The 22100-nt window shown below is 41.4% G+C and overlaps 1 protein-coding gene across 5 annotated transcripts in view; it reads right to left on the reverse strand.

Moving 5' to 3' along the window:
• Window positions 1–22100, reverse strand: part of LOC147029767 (uncharacterized) — a 158319-nt gene that overhangs the window by 107077 nt on the left and 29142 nt on the right. For all 5 annotated transcript variants that reach the window (XM_085873095.1, XM_085873097.1, XM_085873096.1 and 2 more), the window contains exons 6-10: window positions 16270–16417; window positions 10109–10513; window positions 8884–9616; window positions 6934–8275; window positions 1447–1634 (exon numbers count right to left, since the gene is read on the reverse strand). In XM_085873095.1, the coding sequence (XP_085729221.1) occupies window positions 1447–1634; window positions 6934–8275; window positions 8884–9616; window positions 10109–10513; window positions 16270–16417 (2816 nt within the window). The remainder of the gene's footprint in view (window positions 1–1446; window positions 1635–6933; window positions 8276–8883; window positions 9617–10108; window positions 10514–16269; window positions 16418–22100) is intronic.

The following is a 22100-nucleotide window of genomic DNA, read 5'->3' on the forward strand; positions in this document are numbered from 1 at the left end:
AAGAGGAAGGGGAAAGCAACGACAAAACAGAAAAGGAACAAACCAACAAACAAATGTAAAGATGAGGTGGAGGGGGAAAACAAATCTGGAAAAAGGGATTGCTTGGGTCTGGGGTCATTTAGAGTAGAAGAGATCCTGAGTATGGCTGGTAGATAACATGAGGTAGTGGTGAACAGCTGTCTTGAAGCACTGGAGGGAATAATGGGACTGAACAGATCGGAGCAGTTGGTTCCACAGGTGAGAGAAAATAGGAACAAATGAGTGAAGGTGAGTAGTAAGCCTGGATTTTGGGAGTGGAGGAAAGCACTGAGTCTGGATTCTCTTCCCCCTTGACCTATCCACCTGTTTGGTATTCAGTCCATATCTGCAACCCAAATGTTTTGGCCTTGAGCGAAGGAAAAATTGTATTCCGAAAGTCCATCTCCTTTTTGTATTGTCCACACGACTTTTGTGTTGTCTGTGCTTGTAAATCTCTGTGCAATTTCATTGCTTATACTTTCAACTCGACATTGAAAGATTATAAAACGTGAAAAATGCCGGGCTAACAAGCAACTTGTGTGATTCTGTTGTCATCAATATGCAAGTACGCCCAGATTAACAACTGGTGTACAATCGACTATTGAACACGTTACTTTTTTTTTCCTGGGATTGTATCATGTGCATAGTTTAATTAAATTCCCCGTACATGGAGAAGACCTGACCGATAAACAACAGTGGAGGGACTCTGGACGGGGAGCAGCAAAATCGCCTGTGAATCACGTGAGTCATCTTGTCCACCCATGCATCCTTTCCTGTCCCCCCAATTCCTCTCCACACCCATTGTTTGTCCAAGTCTCCCTCTATCTTGGTCTTCAACCCTGCTGTTGGTGTCCCCTCCCCTCTCCCTACTGCTCCTTTTGCGTCCTGTATTTGTCTGGTACGTCCTGAGCCATTTAGTGTCCTAGCTCTTCCACGAGCCTCGACTATGGACAAAAAAAAACTCATAATAATTTCTTCACTGTCCAAATACTTGGGGAATGATGTGTTTATGGTATAAGGGAGGGGAGAGGGGGTTAAAGCTCTGACATGTTTGCATATGAAAAAATAGATGTCCTACAGTTGTGTACACTGTGCCCATGACATGCTTTCACAAACCTTGCATACCAAGCTTGAGATCTAACTTGCCTTTTTCAAAACAAAATTGTTCACATACAATGATCAGTTCCTTTTTACTGCAGTTGGCTTACTTTAAGAAACAACAACTGAGTTTAAGGAAAAATGTAAACGTGATAAATATGGACTTGAACCTTCACCAACTGCCAGGAAAGGTGAGATAGGAAGCCTCAGCTCAAGATTGGTCAATCATCATCATAACAATTATGGTTTAATGGTTCTTTCTCTCGTTTGTTCATCTTATATTTATCAGTAAAATTGTCTCGAATACACTCATAAAATATAGGAACAAACCCGAGCACATGACCAGCGTATTGGTGAGTGGGTTAAACCACTCAATCGTGCAGGAACCACAGGCTCGAATGCGACAAAGTGCCTTGGGATGTCCCGCGCACCATTTGCCATCACACAGGGACTCTGGGCAGTGCACAGGTGGTGAGAAGATGGGGCAGTCTGAGAACCAGTGCAATTGAAAGCAAAACCTGGACGAGAAGGGATTTGGGTTTATATTTGACACGAATCTGGCAACTACAAATGATGCATTCTCCCAGTAGAGGATTCCTAGTGCCTTGTATGGCTGCTGCAGAATTTACAGAGAAAGAAGAACCTTAAAGAAGTCAAGTCTAAGCTGAATGATTTCAGATAATTGAAACTTTGCTGTGGTAGTGGTCAAAGGCCAACTTAAGGAAAAGATCTCGCAAAGGATCATAAACATTTATTTTGTATGCAGATGGAAAACAACAAGTGGTTAGTATACTTTTAAAACTAGAATGGCACTCGATCGAGTGCATAGTCTCGCCTCTCATGCTCATTCTGAACAAAAATGTGATCGTGAACTGAGCCCGCTACTATTATGGCCCACTGCTATTATGACCCATACACCTGTATCATCCATGCACCCTATTATGTCACATACATTGCCAGCATTATTGATTACTAGATGATCCATGAACCCATTGGGTTCCCATTGTGACAGTGGTTGATGAAAAAAATCATTTCAAGAAAAAAAAATAGATAGCTCCAGCGAACTATACAGCTGAGGTTGTTGACATTGATCACATACTCCCAAAGAGTACTTGACTGTATCTGGATTGGATTTTTTAATAATTTTTTTTTCGTTGCCCGATTTGAATGAAACTTAGTACTGCACACCACAGGCGAATGCTGAGTAAGGTGGCCCTAAATTTTTTGTGCTATCGTGTACCGTTTTGGCTGTATTTCGGGAACATACATACATACATACATACATACATACATACATACATACATAGATACAAGGTGAGAGTTTCAGTAATATATAGAAGGTATTGATTGGTTATTAGGATATTTAATGACCACTTTTGTAACCATTAAGGCTAAATTGTGTCAATGAATATGAAAAAAATTCAAACTATATTCCCTATGTCGACTTGATTATATGTGTGAAGTTTCGCATTAATTTGTGAGGCGGTTCTGGAGAAGAACATTTAAACGTTTTTCTTTTCAATCCAATATGGCTGCCAGATCACGTGACTGATACACATCATAAAATTATTTCTTCACTCACATTGGGTGAGATCAGATATAAGAAGTTTCAGATTTCTCAGATAAGGATTTTGATTCAAGCAATTATAGCTGGAATACCACTTCGCTGATGACATCATTGTTATCACCTGAAATACCCCATGGGGAGTTGATGACCTGTGCCAATTTTCAATTTTGTGTTCATCGAGCGGTTTAGGAGATGTCAAAATTTTTTTATTTTAATCCAATACGGCTGCCATACCATGTGATCCATGACGCCAGAGTTATCACTAAAATATTCTCGATGGGAACTCCATCCTATGTTTAAAGTTTTGCATCGATCGGGCAGGCGGTTGCAGAGAAAAAAAAACAAAATTAAAATGGAAATGTATAGCCATGGACACAGATGTCCAAATGTTTTTCTTTAATTAAATATGGTCCCATGCCATGTGACCTGTGACATATCAGAGTTATCACTAAAATATTATCCATGGAGAGTCCGTCTTGTGTTTAAAGTTTCACATCGATCAGACAGGCGGTTGCAGAGGAAACTAGAAGGGCACTATTCAGCGTCGCAACGTCACCTGATATGCATCCGCCCACAGTATTGCATCATTATACATACTTGTACCAAGTTTGATTTAAATCTCTGAACCCAGATTCAAAATCTTAAAAAAATTCTGACTGCAGGGCCATGCATCCCATGAGGTTGAAATTAAAAACATATATTTCCCATGATGACTACATCATCACTGTGATGTTTCATGTCGATTAATGAAGCGGTCCACGCGAAATAATTTTTTAAAGACTTTTCATTCAAACCAATATGGTTGCCAGACCATGTGACCTATTAATTATTCATGACCACCCCTGGTATCCCCAAGGCTTGGGGAACATGTGAGTGAAGTTCCCTTCAATCTGTCAGGTCGTTCTGGAGAAGCGGATTTTTAAAGGTATATTCTTCAAAAAAAAATCATCGCTGACAAACCATGTGACCTATGACGTCATAGGTGGAGAACCTTTTATTTCTCATGGATCGGCGATCATACCTGTAAAACTTTGCCTCGATCTGTTCAGCTGTTTCGGAGAAGAGGATTTTTAAAGGTTTTTATGTTTAAGAAAATATGGCTGCCAAACCACGTGACTGGTGACATCATCAATCCCCCCCCCATACAATTATTTAACCTAAGATGACCCTCAAAAATTTTCACACTGATCGGACGGATGGACGTATGTATGGACGGACAGACAACCCAAAAACATAATGCCACCGGTGATTTTGTCAGCAGAGGCATAAAACATTAAAACAAAAATATATTGACCAAGACACACACAGACACACAGACACACAGGCAGACAGGCAGACAGGAGCATTGCAATCGTGTCGCAACCCCTTCAGGGCAAGACTAATGATGGAGATTGTCATAATTAGTACTTATTCAATAAAAACATGCAACTTGGGCCCCTCATAAATCTAAAACACATGCAGAGTACCCACCCTCAGGGTTGGTCGAGTTTGCACAGTACTTGCTGAAAAAAGTATCGTCTGTGTTTCGCAAGAAGACTAGAGCTGTTTGCGGGATGTGCGCCTAAAAGGTTCTAGATGGTCTAAAAGGGTACAGTGTCTTCAGAAAGTATTCACACCCCTTGACTTTTTCACATTTTGTTCTGTAACAGCCTGAATTAAAAATAGATAATACTGAAATTTTTTTTGTCACTGATCTGCACAAAATACCTACCCCACAATGACAAAATGGATTTTTTTTTGGAAATTTTTACAAATCAATGAAAAATGAAAGGCTGAAATGTTTTGCATCAATCAGAATTCAACCCCTTTGCTATTACACTCCAAGTTGAGCTCAGCTGCATCCAATATCCTTTGATCATCATTGAGATGTCTCGACAACTTGAATGGAGTCCACCTGGGATCAATTCAATTTATTGGACATGATTTAGAAAGAAACACCACCATGAAGTCCAAGCAACTGTCTGGAGAACTCCGATAAATAATTGTGAGGAGGCATAGATCTGGGGAAGGGTATAAATCAGTTTATAGAGGGTTGAAAGTTCCCAAGAGCACAGTGAGCTCCATCTTTAGGAAATGAAAATATGGAACCACCCAGACTCTTCTGAGAACTGGCCGTCTGACGTAACTGAGCAAGAAGGACCTTAGTCATGAGGGAGGTGATTAAGAACTCATTGATCACTCTGACAGAACTACAGACAGACAGTTCTAGTTCTGTTCTGACAGACAGAACTACAAGTTCCTTGGCTGAGTTGAGAGAACCTGCCAGAAGGACAACAATCTCTGCAGCACTTCAAAAATATAGGCTTTATGGGAGAGTGGCCAGATGGAAGTCACTCCTGAGAAAAAGGCACATGACAGTATGTCTGGGGTTTGCAAAATGCATGTGAAAGGCTCTGAGAGAATGAGGCAACAAAAATTGTGGTCTGATCAGACGAAAATTGAACTCTTTGGCCTCAATGTAAAGCGCTACATCTGGTGGAAACCGAGCATAGCTCTTCACCCATCTAACACCATTCCTACAGCGAAGCATGGTGGCGGCAGCATCATTATACGAGGATGCTTTTCAGTGGCAGGGACTGGAACACTTGAAAGGATAGATGGAACAATGAATGAAGCCAAATACAGGCAAATCCTTGAGGAGAACCTGCTTCAGAGTACAAAAGACCTCAGACTGGGGTGAAGATTTACATTCCAACAGGACAATGACCCCAAGCATACAGCCAAAGCAACACTGAAATGGCTTCAGAACAAGAATGTGAAAGTCCTTGAGTGGCCGAGCCAAAGCCCAGACTTGAATCCCATTGAGAATTTGTGGAAAGACTTGAAGATTGTTGTTCACTGACGCTCCCCATCCAACTTGACCAAGCTTGAGCAAATCTGCATGGAAGAATGGGAGAAAATCCCCAAATCCAAATGTGCAAAGCTGATACAGACATACTCAAGAAGACTTGAAGTTGTAATCACTACCAAAGGCACTTCAAGAAAGTATCGACTCAGAGGTTGAATACTTATGTAAATTAGATATTTTCTGTATTTCATTTTCATTAAATTTGTAAACATTTCTAAAAACATGTTTTCACTTTGTCGTTATGAGATATTTTATGTAGATCAGTGACAAAAAAATTAAATGTAATTAATTTTAAATTCAGGCTGAAACACAACGAAATGTGCAAAAGTCAAGGGGTCTGAATACTTTCTGAAGGCACTGTAAGTTCCATAAGTAGTTCGGGGTGGGGTCTAATGGGTTGAAAGGGTCTACTCTGTCAAGCATGTAAAAAGGGTCTAAAAATGTCGAAGTACTCTAAAGCTGGCTACCATGTCTGAAAGGTGTAAGGGGTCAAAAGGGAGCCAAGGGACTTAAGGAGTGTAAAGGCCTAAAGGGTCTGTGGAGTCTAAATGTTATGGGGGTGTTAAGGGTATAAAAGGTCGAAAGGGTGAAGGGGTCTAAAGGCATCTAAAGTGTCAAAAGGATCTTCAAGGTAAAAGGGGTCTTAAGGGTTATTAAAGTTTTTCAGGGATCTTGAGCATTCTTATGGGGTGTTAAGGATCTTGGGGGTCTTATCCGGTTTTGGGGGTCTTAAGAGCATTGGGGGTTTTAAGGGTATTGGGGTATTAAGATTCTTAGGGGTCATGGAAATGCCTGTTTTCTTTTGTGAGCAGTAGAGGGCTGAGAGTACATACGAGACAGCTTTGGAATGGGGTGGGGTTGAGGACTATTGGTGGGGGAGGAAGATGTGGGGGTTTCAATGTTTGAGTGTGGGGAGGGGATTGATGGGTTGGGAGGGGATGGGTGAGAATTTGCGGGTGGGGTGGGGGCAGCAAAGATTGGACAGAGTTGTGAGGGAGAGGATGAGGCTTTTTTTGGTGAAGTGTTGTCAGAATTGCATGTGAGTTTACTCACAGTAAATATGTAATTGTGTGTGTGTGTGTGTGTGTGTGTGTGTGTGTGTGTGTGTGTGTGTGTGTGTGTGTGTGTGTGTGTGTCAGTATTGGGGGAGAGGGGGAGATGACACAACCACCCTATGGGTAATATCCCAGTGTATAAAAATGGGGGAAGGGTGGGGTACAAGTTTATCCCGATTTTCTTGTGTCATATTAAATGTTAAATAGAATTTGGCTCATTTCTTAGACATCATATCTTTAGAAACCCAGGCTATCTTCCCTGTAAATGTGAATAATTTGGCCTTTTTTTCTTGTTAATGTTTGTACTGATTTAACTTTTACTTTGGAGATGTCCCTCAAATACATACCTATGATCAGGTGTAATTGGGATCCAAAGACCATCATCAGTGACCGATGAGTTGCGGGGTATGAAGGAGGGTTCATTGGGTCTCAGGCTGTTCCATTCAGCCTCGATGCCTCGCACTCTTGTTTTTGTCCAGCTCTGAGCTTTGTCTTCCCCACAGACCCAGTTTTGTTCCAAAAACCACGAGGGAAGTGGTGACACGGGCAGGCAGATACGTCGTATTTGAGAAATCTCATTCCTTCTCGCAGAGAGCAGCTGCTGCTGTATGTAGAAATAAAAGCGGAGATAATGTGGACCAGCAAAAAATCTGTTGCAGGAATCTTTGTCAAAGCCATTGTGATTGAAGCCAAAAGCATCAACACCAGAACGGTCAAACCCCCACGGGTCAAATCCAAAGCGGTTGTAGCCACCAGGGAAGAGTCGATGAAGCACCGTGGTGCCATGCACACCTGCTGGGAAAGTACCATCTGATCTCATGCCAAAGGAGGACACCCCAGATGGATTGTATCCATGTCGGTTGTAACCAGACATGTCATATCCGAAGGAATCGAAACCATCGCGGTTGAAGCCCAATTGATCATAACTATCAACCTGTGAATGGGAAGTGGTGAAACTTTTTGAATCATGACTATATGTTTCAAAATTGGATGTCATTGTTGACTCCACATGAGTTAGGTTACAAGGTGCACCAAGAGTTGGAGGTACATAAGTCAAACAAGGTTGTGTCCAGACTTGGCCAATAGAGTTTGCCAATGGAAGAAGAACAATGTTGGCAAAGCTTATAGTTGAAGGAGAATCCTGAACTATTTCTGTGCTCTCTCTGTGGTTATGTTTTTGCCATAAGCTCCACAGTCTGTCCAGGAAAGCAATATGTGAAAGAAAGATGGGGTCGTAGGCAGCAAGTGGTGTGGCCATGTGACCACCAACCCATAAACGAAAGAGGAGAGATGCAAGTGCAAGATGGGATGAAAAGGATTCAAATGATTGTTCAGTGAGCGCGAGACCAAGATGAGCAGCATCAGGGAGCGAAACCGATGTATTGAAACGACGGCGAATGCAAGGTGACCATATGGCACTAGGAACTTCAAAAAAATGACCCCGAACACATGCCATCGTTTCTTGTTCACCATTTCCACCAAAAATGTCATCTTGCCAAACAGATGAGGTCTGCATAGAACCAGCATCGATGGTCCACTCAAAGTAAGGCACGGCGATGTTGCAGCTCACAGAACGTAACTCTCGCTCAGCATGCTGGAGGAAGGCCCGATTCCAGGGCAGGAAGGAAATTACACCTGAGGCCTGGGGCTCCAATTCAGCCAATCGTTGGGCCAAAGTTGTCCACACACCTAGAGGAAACCATATAGATTAAAAAAACAAAAAACAAACATACTTTGAGGTTCGGTTGATATTCAGGCAAGAAGAGGAAAATATATTTATTACATCTGGGTAGAGGGCGAGTTCAGTGCGAAATAAAAACTTGAGACAAGGAAAAGGAGGATGGGGAACTAAGTGTAGGAGCAGAAAGATGAAAAAAGAGAAAGAAGGTTGGAAGGAAATAAGAGTAGAGTAGGGAAAGAATAAGTCAGTGGCACATGAAGAAGAAAGGGGGTCAGGGTCAAAACTACATCATTTTGTGTATGTAATAAAAATATGGCCACTTTTTGGTCAAATGCTTTGTGTATTGCTTTGTAGTTTATATTTTAAACATTTTGCTGAAAAAGTCTTGTTTGTAAAAAAAAAACCATCATGTTTTTTTTTCCATAAATAATGTCATAATGGACACCTATAAAGGTGGATATGAAAAGTAATTTAGGTAATAGGTAAGTAACTGTACACCAAACCAAACAGGAATGTACAAGAACTCATGCAAACACTTAACCCTCTACCTCTCCCACCCACACTCAATTGCCTTTTGACATCAATCATTCCTCCATTGAGTCTTCCCATTGCTCACCCTGGTTATGGAGCACCTGTATGGCATGCTGATACAACTGCCTTTCGGCCTTTGTCAGGTCTCGTATCTCCTTGCGCCTCGCCATGTGATGGCAGGTGCATGTTGCCGCGGTATCAGGTCCATTGCACTGACACGACTCACAGCCTCGTGTCATAGTCTCTCCCGACCACAGTATCACAGAGCCCAGCGTGCAGTGACAGGCTGGACCACAGGCATCCGGGCTACAAGGCCGGCCTGCCATGAAACTTACCAGGTCACCGACATCACCATGGAGTGCTCGACAGCTGGCACGGTCTGTGTGAACACAATGGTACTGAAACCTATTGCTGTGAGGTGTGCACCTGCTTCCATTCTGGTTTTGAGACCTTGAAACTTTTGTATTCATTCTGAGAATAACTTCGGAGTTCAGTTTATGATTGGCCAAAGTTTGGTTCGATTGCCTGGGTGTTCGAGCTCGCCCAGTGAAGCTGTCGTGACCACCATGTTCGGGAGTCTCATCCAGTTGCACTGTGATTTGTGGCCCAACGTGCTTCGAGAATCGCAAGCAGCAGGCTCCAAGCTCACAGTTCTCCCGGCAAGCTGCTGCACTAAAGAAACGATTAGCATTTCCTGTGCAGCCAGCATAAAGGAAAGATGTGCAGTGGCCAGAAAAAGTGTTAAAATACCAATGCCTTGCTGGTTCTGTGGACCTGTCATGGCACGTGGTTCCTGGATCTGGTGGCATGTAGCAAGCCTGTGCGGTAAAGCAGCACACGACCAGATAACTTGTGATTCATAATCCAATCCTGAAAGTATTCCTTTTACTCTACATTCAGCACGATCATTCTGAACAACTGCGATTGAGACAATAGAGACACTATTTTACCTTCTTTTTGGAAGACCTCATTAATACATTGCAGCGCAAACACCCTTGACCTTTCACAGGATGTAAAACACTTCCTCAGAGATGTTATTCATGTATGCCCGACGATTAAAATAAAAATTGTACACAAATCTCCACTTATAAAGATAGCGAGGCGATAGAGTTGGGTGGGTGGAATCAGTCGTATTACTTGTGTAAATGTAGAAAAAAAGTCAAAATACTTTCTCTCTACTTGTCTTTCTTTCTTCCCACATGATACGTCATGGCTTTACCGAGAAACCTCGGTCAGACACAAGTATAATCCTGACAATGCCCTAACGTTCTATGGATGTAACCTTGCCGAAGTGGGGGGCAGTGTGTTACCTGCAAGATGGACGTCTCGCACGCTGCTCCTGTATAGGATGGTGTACATGTACACGTATGTCTCATACCACTCGGCACACAGGTCCCACCATGCAAACACCATGTTTTAGCACAAGGGTCGACAGGAGGACTGGTGATCGGACTAGGTAGAGGGGCTGTGTGATATCCATGAGCACTGAAAGTAGGTCGAGAGTCATCGGGGGCAATGGGATAGCTGAGAATGATAGGAGGGTTTTCAGGAGGATTTACAAGCTTGGTGTTGGATCTTGGATGTATTGAAGAACGAGTTGGGCTCATAAAAGGTGATGGGTATTGTTGAGTTCTGGAAGGACCATTCCACCACCTGGGTGGTTTTCGACACTCATAATCTTCCAACAATTGCACTCTTCTCAGCAAAGCCACGTTCTGCACACAATGCAAAGCAGGTGGAGATGCACAATCCATCAATAGCACGCCATATTAAACAAAATATATCCCAAAGAAAGATACAAATGCTACAGAATGAAAAGCACGAACAGACCTGGCTATTTAGTCCCATTATATATATATATATATATATATATATATATATATATATATATATATATATATATATGTATATATTATATATATATATATATATATATATATATATATATATATATATATATATATATATATATATATATATATATATGTATATATTATACTGTATATCCATCCATCGGTACCATACTCTGTGCAGAGCGTTGGTGCTGCCTCAGCAGTCTCCTCGGCTATTGGGTACAATCCTGGACGGGCCGCCATTCTTACACACTATACCAGCATGCTGGCACTCATTTTGCCGAACTCGGAAGGATGACAGGCATAGACAACCCCACCTGGTATTAATTTAACAGCTGAGTGGGATTTGAACTCAGGATCCTGGGATCCCAAGCACTCCAACAATGACAATTGGGGGGGATATCATTGTTGCTTTACAGGAATCAAAAGGGCTTCGGAAGACAATGATCACAACATTACAAGCCACCTCCTCTGATAAAATGTCAAACAGGTCAATAGGTCATTATTGTATCCCTTTGTGTGGCACGTTCATTTCCCTTACGAGTGAATTTAGCAAAATGAAGTTCTTTTCTGCAAACTGGGACTGGATAATTTTATAGCTGCTTCTTCGACGGCCACAATTATTCCCATGTTATTGTGGGGTTAGCCAGGGGAGGTTTTTTGGCCCAAATCTTTCACGAACTGGCTGGCCAGAGCTAATGCTCGGATAATATTACATGTGACGAGTTCATTGAAATGCTTCTCGGACAGGTTTCTAAATTCCATGACAGAATTTTAAGTAATGAATATCACATTTAATTCCTCACTTGTGTATTTGGATGTTTTGAACGTAAAGTTCTCAATCTCTGATACTATGGGACAGCATAGCATTTTTTTGTTATATTATATGTGTTTATATAAATATATATATATATATATATATATATATATATATATATATATGTATATATATATTTGATCCATATATACATATATATATATATATATATATATATATATATATATATATATATATATATATATGTATATATATAGAAATACACATATATATATATATATATATATATATATATATATATATATATATATATATATATATATATATATATATGAAAGAAGGGCATCTTGCGTCAGGAAGGGCATCCGGTGTAAAAACCTATGCAAAATCATTATGCGGACAACAAAACGAATTTCCATACCGAATCGGTCGAGGCCCAGATTACCAACGACCGCCACCGGTACCGGTGGTCAGCAGGGTACCAGTGGAAATTGTGCTACTACTGGGCGAAGGAGGAGAAGGAGATGGGGAAGGCGAGTCCGGAGGCAGTGGGAGAGGGGGAAGGGTAGAAGTGTGGAGGTGAGAGTTGGAACTCTGAATGTTGGGACGTTGACTGGCAAAGGGCGAGAGTTGGCTGATATGATGGAGAGAAGAAAGGTGGACATACTGTGTGTACAAGAGACCAGGTGGATGGGGAGTAAGGCTAGGAGCATTGGAGGTGGTTTCAAACTGTTCTACCATGGTGTGGATGAGAGGAGAAATTGTGTCGGGGTAATCCTGAAGTAAGATTATGTCAAGATGGTATTGGAGGTGAGGAGAGTGTCTGACCGAGTGATGAGTGTGAAGGTGGAAATTGAAGGGGTGATGATGAATGTCATCAGTGCATATGCACCGCATATGGGGTGTGAGATGGAATATAAAGATTTCTGGAGTGAGTTAGATGGAGTGGTGGAGAGTGTATCCAAGGATGAAAGAGTGGTGAGTGGAGCAGATTTCAATGGGCATGTTGGGAAAGGGAATAGAGGATGAGGAGGTGATGGGTAGGTACGGTCTCAACAAGAGAAATGTGGAAGGGCAATTGGTGGTAGAGTTTGCAAAAAGAATGGAAATGGCAGTGGTAAATACATATGTCAAGAAGAAGGAGGAACACAGGTTGACATACAAGAGTGGAGGAAAGTGCACACAGTTGGATTACATCTTAAGCAGGAGATGCAACCTGAAAGAGATTAGAGACTGTAAGGTGGTGGCAGGGGAGAGTGTAGCTCGACAGCATGGATTAGTGGTCTGTAGGATGATTGTGGAGGTGAGGTTGAGGAAGAGAGTGAGGGCTGAACCAAGGACCAGATGGTGGAAGCTGAAGGAGGAAGACTGTTGCGTAGAATTTAGGGAGGAGGCGAGACAGGTGATGGATGGTGGTAAAGATGGGTGGGATGATTGGGCAACTACAGCAGAAGTGGTGAGGGAGATAACTCGGAAGGGACTGGATGTGACATCTGGACAGAGGAAGGAAGATAAGCAGACATGGTGGTGGAACGAGGAAGTACAGTAAAGTATAATGAAGAAGGGTTTGGTGAAAAAGAAGTGGGATAGTCAGAGAGATGAAGAAAGTAGGCAGGAGTACAAGGAGTGGCGGCGAAAGGCAAAGAGAGAGGTGGCAAAGGCTAAGAAAAAGGCATATGACGAGCTGTATGAGGAGTTGGATACAAAAGAAGGGGAAAAGGATTTATACCGATTGGCCAGACAGAGGGACCGAGCTGGGAAGGATGTGCTGCAGGTTAGGGTGATAAAGGACGTAAATGGGAATGTGCTGACAAGCGAGGAGAGTGTGTTGAGAAGGTGGATGGAGTACTTTGAGGAGCTGATGAATGAAGAAAATGAGAGAGAGAAGGTTGGAACAGGTGGACATAGTGAATCAGGAAGTGGGGTGGATCAGAAAGGATGAAGTGAGGACTGCTATGAAGAGGATGAAAAGTGGAAAGACGGTTGGCCCAGATGACATACCAGTGGAGGCATGGACGTGCTTAGGAGAGATGGCAGTGGAGTTGTTAACCAGATTGTTTAATAAAATCTTGGAAAGTGAGAGGATGCAGGAGGAGTGGAGATTAAGTGTACTGGTTCCGATTTTCAAGAACAAGGGTGATGTGCAGAGCTGTGGAAATTACAGAGGGATAAAGTTGTTAAGCCACACCATGAAGTTGTGGGAAAGAGTAGTGGAAGTTCGGTTGAGAAGAGAGGTGACGATTTGTGAGCAGAAATATGGGTTTATGCCAGGAAAGAGCACCACTGATGCAATGTTTGCTTTGAGAATGTTGATGGAGAAGTATCGGGAAGGCCAGAAGGAGTTACATTGTGTGTTTGTGGATTTAGAGAAAGCTTATGATAGGGTGCCAAGAGAGGAGTTGTGGCATTGTATGAGGAAGTTGGGAGTGGTGAAGTATGTGAGGGTGGTGCAGCATATGTGACATACCGAATATGAAAAATAGAGTATGAGGACAGTGTGACAGCGGTGAGGTGTGCGGTAGGAATGACGGACCAGTTTATGGTAAAAGTGGGTTGCACCAAGGATTGACTCTGAGCCCTTTCCTATTTGCAATGGTGATGGACAAGTTGACGGACGAGATCAGACTGGAGTCTCCATGGACTATGATGTTCGCGGATGACATCATGATCTGTATGGAGAGTATGGAGCAGGCTGAGGCGAGCCTCGAGAGGTGGAGGTATGGACTGGAGAGAAGGGGAATGATAGTCAGTAGGAGTAAGACGGAGTACATGTGTGTAAATGAGATGGATGGTGGTGGTATGGTGCGGCTGCAAGGAGTTGAGGTGGGGAAGGTGGATGGGTTTAAATACTTGGGATCAACTGTCCAAAGTAACGGAGAGTGTGGGAGAGAAGTGAAAAAGAGAGTGCAGGCAGGATGGAGTGGGTGGAGAAGAGTTGCAGGAGTGATTTGTGACAGAAGTGTAGCTGCAAGAGTGAAGGGGAAAGTATATAAGACGGTAGTGAGACCAGCTATGTTGTATGGTTTGGAGGCGGTGGCACTAACAAAAAGACAGGAAGCGGAGCTGGAGGTGGCAGAGTTAAAGATGCTGCGATTCTCGTTGGAAGTGACCTGGATGGACAGGATAAGTATATTAGAGGGACTGAGCAGGTAGGACGGTTTGGAGACAAAGTGAGAGAGGCGAGATTGAGATGGTTTTGACATGTGCACAGGAGGGAAGCGGAGTATATCGGGAAAGGATGCTGAAGATGGAGCTGCTAGGCAGGAGGAGGAGAGGAAGGCCAAAGAAGAGGTTCATGGATGCGGTGAGGGTGGACATGCGGGTGGTTCGAGTGTCAATGGAAGATGTGGAGGATAGAGCGAAATGGAGACGGTTGATCCGCTGTGGCGACCCCTAACGGGAGCAGCCGAAAGATGAAGATGAAGAAGAAGATATATATATATATATATATATATATATATATATATATATATATATATATATATATATATATATATATATATATATATATATATATATATATATATATATATATATATATATATTTTTTTTTTTCACACCATTTGAAAGCCTTTATCCCTGAGCAGGAGTCAGCTTTTTGGGGGCTCCAATCATGGTACCCTTTCTTGTGGAAATGTTTTTATGGCCGGATGCCCTTCCTGACGCCAACGCTTTCGTCACCTTCGACCCTGCAGGGATAATTACCAGTATACTGGTGCTCATTTCTCCAACCTTCAGAAGGATGACAGGCTGAGTCAACCCCCTTGATGCTAACTCAGCGGCCAGCGGGGATGGAACACAGGACCCCAAGGATCCCAAGCCACCGCCTTAACCACTGAGCCACACCAGGCTCATGTAATGTAATATATATATATATATATATATATATATATATATATATATATATATATATATATATATATATATATATATATATATATATATATATATATATATATATATATATATATATATTTATATATATATATATATATATATATATATATATATATATATATATATATATATATATATATATATATATATATATATATATATACATTTTTTCAATTTTTTGAAACCCAAACAATTTTTACACAATTGGTGATGTGTTATGTTGCAAAGTGTTCAGAAACAGCGAATATTACGACAGTCTCTTTTTCTATTTTAATGAACCTCTTCCATGGTCCTTTTGTTTCCTCTCCAGAGCATTTTCAAACTGAAACAAGTATTTTGTGTCATGCCAGTGTATGTCATCCGATATTATGTCATATATCATATGTTGTGTATCATGGAAAAAAATAATCAGATGTGTTCTATTTCACCGCAATATGTCTATTACTCTGTCCAATAGGTTAAAATACTGGGAATGAAGAATGGAGGTGAGCTACTGGAGGGTTCAGGGGTTGAAGTCTGGGCAAAGTCTACAAATAATAATGCAGGCTCTCTTGCATAGAACAGAACTTGCACACAACCCCAAGGGATATGCTCAATGCAACTTGTCAGGGAGCTATAAGAATTCAACCGGTCCTGGAAAAAGGATATATTATAGAAAAAGGATATATTATAGAAAAAGGATATATTATAGAAAAAGGATATATTATAGAAAAAGGATATATTATAGAAAAAGGATATATATATATATATATATATATATATATATATATATATATATATATATATATATATATATATATATATATATAGTAAATTATTTAATATAATGCTACATATATGGATGAAGATTATTTCTCCATGAGGAAGCATAGAGTCCATTTTCGGGGAAATATGTCCCCTTTGTGTTGGTGTTGAGCCTGCAAGTCATGGATCCTGATCTTGCCTGAGATTGAAGAAGAGTCACAATGGCACGGAGGTCCCTCACAGATTCCTCCACCTTCTCCAGCCTTTCCTCTGGCTGTGTAATCGAAGAGTCTAAGATCAGTGGTTTAACTGTATTCGGCTTAGGAACAGGGAGGTGGAAGCGGGATCTGGAATGAATGAGGAGTAAGAAAGATCAAAGAAAATAGATGAGGAGAAAGAAGAAAGAACAAAGCGAATCATAAACACAGGAAAAAAAAAAGTAATATAAGTGAAGGAAAATGTTCAGCCATCTAAGTAAAAGGCTCATGATGTTGGGATTCCAGCTTCAAATCCAATAAATCATGTTGCTTTGTCCATTCTTTCTTAGTATCCTTATACATCATGTAAAATATAACAAGGGGGGTGGGGAGCAAGATACACCCTTAAAAAGACCTCTTCTGTAATCCTTTTGCTTACTATCCAGAGGATTTCCAATTTCCAGCTATAGCCGTCCAAGACCAAGGAGATATGGTTGAAGGGGGATATATGGGTTTTTTTGTCACCGATAAACACAAAATACCCCATAATGAGAAAGTGAAAACATGTTTTTAGAAATTTTTACAAATTAATTAAAAATGGAAAGCTGAAATTTCTTGCGTGCGATTGATGTTTAAACGACGAATGTGGTCGTTATTGGAAGGATATTTATCGGTATCCCATCCCGAGGAGAAGAAATAAGCCCGAAATCTGGATAGGCAACTCTGTTTGAGGTTTAACTGATGTGGACCATGTAATAGTTGTGTGTTTGATGGAGTCGCCGGGTTGAGGCCTCCAGATTGGAGGTAACGCTTTTGTGTAGGACTTCATGTCCATTGGAGATCAGGTGAGTGCTCGTCAAACTCCACATATTTCGATTTACCCGCCGATCACACCACGTGCCTTCTGGTTGAATGGTTTGCATTCGCGGGAACAATTGTGTGGGTGGCAGAGGAACAGTTGATCTTTGCGGATTATGTGGTTTTGCCGTGTGAGACATAATCCGTAGCGATGCTCACCAGCCAATAAGTGACATATGTACGTATGTATGTATATGGCTTGTAGAATGGTATTGTGTACACTGTGGTCCTAAATGAGGAGAAAGCTTAGAAATTGAACCCAGTTTTAATAAGATAAAGAATCTTAATGTTATATAATGGCCAAGTGTCTGTGCTTTCAGAAAATGTATCCTTTGCTATGGGTCCTATGGATATAGTTGCTTACAAAGCATGTTTTTTTTATCCAAACACAGGCTATTTTTTACCATTTTTATAGCTCATTTTTTAGAAATGGGTTACATGTATGATTGCATATGTTGTCCAAAATGGTTGAAAATGCATTTTTTGTTTGATATACTGAATATCATTATACATAAGAATAGAACAATTCCTCGAAACAGTACATTTCTTATGACCTTCTGCATATCTTGACACCTTCAAATGTGTAAAATCTCAGATTTTGCAAAATTTTCCCCAGTCATAGTGAAGCTTACAAAATCTTATTCCAGAAATTTGAAATGCATCTGATGGAACATCTTAAATAGCAATTTACTTCTGCATAAAGTGATGATTTAAAATGGCAAGTTTCAACATGGATCATTACTACGTACCAGTTTTTAGGTTCACTTCCATGATTGGGTCAAAAATGTTAGGAAGTACGCAACAAATTGCATTTACCAATCTGCGACAAAATTACTAGTAGCTATAAGCTTGATTTTATAACCATAGAGTAAGTTTACCAAGATGGCCCTATGATATAAAAATCAATACCAAAGGCCAGTTTGTGTTCAGTATACAGAACATCAAAGGACGTTCGGAAGTACGTAACATTTTAAAGAAATCTGCCCTTTTAATCCTAAGATGTTAGTTTGGTTCATCACAGCATGTATTTCTATGGTTAAGTTTATGTGCATATTATATTTATGACCTGAATGAACACTGATCAATTTGCTAATTTCATATGACCTTGCCCTCTTTGCTCAAGGTCAAATATCAGGTAAACCAAATATTCTCCATATATGTGGTTTCCAATTAGTGTATAATACATATCTAAGCCATCAGACCAATTTTCGAATGATATGAGTGGTTCCTTGATACAGATAATTGATAACCAACTTTGACCCTGTCAGAGTAATAGAAAGAGGAAGAATTAAGCTCTGCCCAAATAGATCCTGAATCCCCATGATGTTGGCTAACAAATGATATGCAAAAGTAACCATACAATGACTTTCATTTTTTGGTCCCCCATGTCCTAAATGTGTACACAATACCTTGCAACAAGCCATATATATATATATATATATATATATATATATATATATATATATATATATATATATATATATATATATATATATATATATATATATATTGCCAGCAAGAGCCATCCTGGACCAAGGAGATTATATGGTTGAAGGGGGAAGAATGGCTTTTTTGTTGTCACAGATATACACAAAATACCCCACAATGAGAATGCTCCCAGCGATGCTCACCAGCCAAGAGGTGATATATATATATATATATATATATATATATATATATATATATATATATATATATATATATATATATATATATATATACATACATACATACACACACATGCATACATATAATCACTCATCGTTGAACAGCAAAGTAAGAATGGGACACTGTGTGTTTGGTATGGTTTTCCAACCGTTGATACACTTTGCCTTTCCAAGGTAGACGTAGGCAAACAGGACATTTACCAGGTCTGCTTTTCCTAGGATTCTTTGGTGGGTTCAGGAATTTGCTGACATATATCTATTGATGATCTGTTCAGGATATCTATTATCAAGAAGAAGAATCTTGATGGTCTCAATTTCAGCATGGAGATTATCTGTGGAGCAGATCTTTCTTGCTCTATTGACTAAGTCACTAATCAATCCCATCTTGTATCGAGAGGAACAGAAAGAATCCCACCTCGTATACTGTTGGGTAAAAGTAGACTTACGGTAGACTGTGGTTTTATAAGCGTTGAATGATTTCTCAACTCAGACGTCCAAGAAGGGAAGTACGCCAGTGCGTTCCATCTCTCTTGGGCTATTGCACACATTCCTGGACAGGTCACCACTCCGACGCACGATGCTTGAATACCACAATCATCCCAGCAAGCTGGTACTCATTTTGCCGACCTCAGAAGGATGACAGGCTGAGTCAACCCCACCTGGTATTAATTCAATGGGTAACACAGGATTTGAACTCAGGACCCAAGGATCCGAAGCTTGCCAGACTAACCATTGTGTGTGCGTGTGTGTGTGTGTGTGTGTGTGTGTGTGTGTGTGTGTGTTTCAAAAAGTGATGCAACTCTAAATGTATATTTACAAAGAAACAGAAACCTCATGAATGTGAACCAAACATTTCTTGAAAGCTTATGACATGGTATTTTCTATCACTGATTGCTATGGCAGGAAGTCACTGTTCGAGTCTGGCCTAAGTCGCATTTGCTCTACGGCGAGGATACGGTGGCCTTACGCCCTCTGAATTGACAGAAACGTGTGGCGGCCGCAGAGTTTCTGCAGTGGCCTCAGGGTGGCCCTATGCCATTTGGCTATATTTTACAGGCCGTAGGGTCGCTGTGGAATTATAACGCGGAGTTATAACTTTTTTCATTTCTACACTCGCCGTAGCAATTCGACAAGCCAAAACAAAAGAACTGGTAAAAAAAAAAATTAAAAAATTAACCCACTTGTTACAGTCCGTCTGCCGCACGTTCGCCTTAGGGTCCCCCTGCGGTCACCTTGCGGGCACCTTACATCTGCCTTGAAAATTCTATGGCCACCACAGGAACGCCCTAAGGTCACCCTGCGACATCAAATCAAAGACCGTATGGCACCTCCACGTTTTCGGTCTCCACAATTTATAAATACGCTGTGCGGCTCCCTGAAAAATAAAAACATATGTGATTGCTACATTGTGTTACTGCGGCCGCCCTATAATTGCTAGTGGCCGTAGATTTTGTACACCCCACGGCCACCGTGGCAAATGTGACTTCGGCCTTAGTGAGAGCCCAATGTCTGAAATTGGCATTTACACAAAACCCTTGCAATTGACGTTCTCAATGTGTGCCCCTCTACAGTTCAGACAGGCATTGATCTGGACTCCAAATTTCTGTCCAACTTTCCTTCAGGTCTCATGTGGCACTGCCTGGAAATAGTCTGACACCTCCTGCTTCAGATTATCCAGTGTGGCAGGGCAGTTGAAGTAGACAGAGCTCTTGGCAGCCCCCACCCCCCACCAGACCCATTAGTCCAGAAGGTTCAAATCTGGGCTATGGGGTGCCCTGTTATGAGAATTACCCAGGGCAATGAGGCGATTTCTGTAGAGCTGCTGCAGGAAAGTGATGGTGTCACCAGCTGTATGCGGGGGTGCACCATCCTGCATGAACCAGGTCATGCTGAGCTAGTATGGGGTGACCATTTGAGCTTTGTCATTATGGAACTTCTTGAGCACGCCAAGAAGCACTCACTGTTGATCATCACCATCCTGCTGTTGTCATTCTCGAACCAGTAAGGCCCTAGAGTTCCCCAACCGGCATTGAAGGCGCAGAAGTATGTGAACTTAGGCCCTTTCAGGTACCTCTCAGTGATCTATTCAGGTTGTTCTGCCCCCCAGAAAATGTTGTTTTGGTTGTTGATGGCACCATTCATGTGAAAATGGGCTTCATCACTGAACCAGAGAAGGTTGATCCAGTTTGGGTACCGCTCCATCCTGTCACTGAGCCAATTGCACATATCAAGTCTCCTCCTCATGTCATCTTGACTCAATTTATGCCCAATGGAGATGATGTATGGGAAAAGCTTCAGTACCTGAGTAAGGATACGCCAGACTGATGTTGGTTTGATGCCTAGCTCCCGGGAACACCAGCAGTGGGACTTCTTGGGACTGTCCACTGCAGAATCCCGCACAGCGCCGATGTTGGCTTGGATCTTGGTTACTGATGCTGGCCTGTCACTGTTGCCCTTGCTCTGGTTGTGCACTCTACCCTTGTGCTAAAAATGTTTCACAATACAGTACGTTGAATGGCACAATTTGTGGGTCCATCACATATTCTGAGGTCGTATTCCCGGCAGAAACTTTGGCGGGTGTCCATATATGATTTAGTCTCATACCACATAGTCAACACTTTTGTCTTATGCTTCACTGTCAATGGCATAGTTGAGCTACAGAGCGAGAAATCCCAGGGAACAAATACCACGATAACACCAACAAACCCTGCAAAGGAAAACGGTATCGGTCAAAACAACAAATCAATGGCAGGAAATCAAAGTTGTATCAATCTTTCTGAAACACCCTGTATGTATGTGTGTGTGTGTGTGTGTATGTGTGTACATATATATATATATATATATATATATATATATATATATATATATATATATATACATACATATACATACATATACATACATACATACGCTGATTAACACCGATGCTGGACAGATAGAACTAAACAGGCTTTTTACTCCCTTGGACTGCGTCAATTATAGCGGCTTTATACACGTTCCCGGTTCTGAGGAGAAACACGAGAACCTTAAGTTTATATAAAATAAATGGGTTTATTCCTGAACCAAATAGATAAAAAGAACCAGTGGATGGCTTCCAGCCAGAAGATGCAATAAATATGTGCTGCGAGTGACGTCACTCTGTCACGGGGAAACACTGTTGCCACGGCTGTGTAAAGAGCAGGAGGGGAACAGAGCACGTTGGTGGGGGAGGGGGTGGGGGAGGGGGTGGGGGAGAGGTCCTCCCAGCTTCAGTCAGGACATTGGAGCAGGAGCCCACAAATGCAAGGTGTGCAGGGGGTCCGTCCTAT

The sequence above is a fragment of the Eptatretus burgeri genome, chromosome 3, assembly GCF_056783735.1.
Source record: "Eptatretus burgeri isolate ZD-2024b chromosome 3, Ebu_testis_v1, whole genome shotgun sequence".
NCBI lineage: Eukaryota > Metazoa > Chordata > Myxini > Myxiniformes > Myxinidae > Eptatretus > Eptatretus burgeri.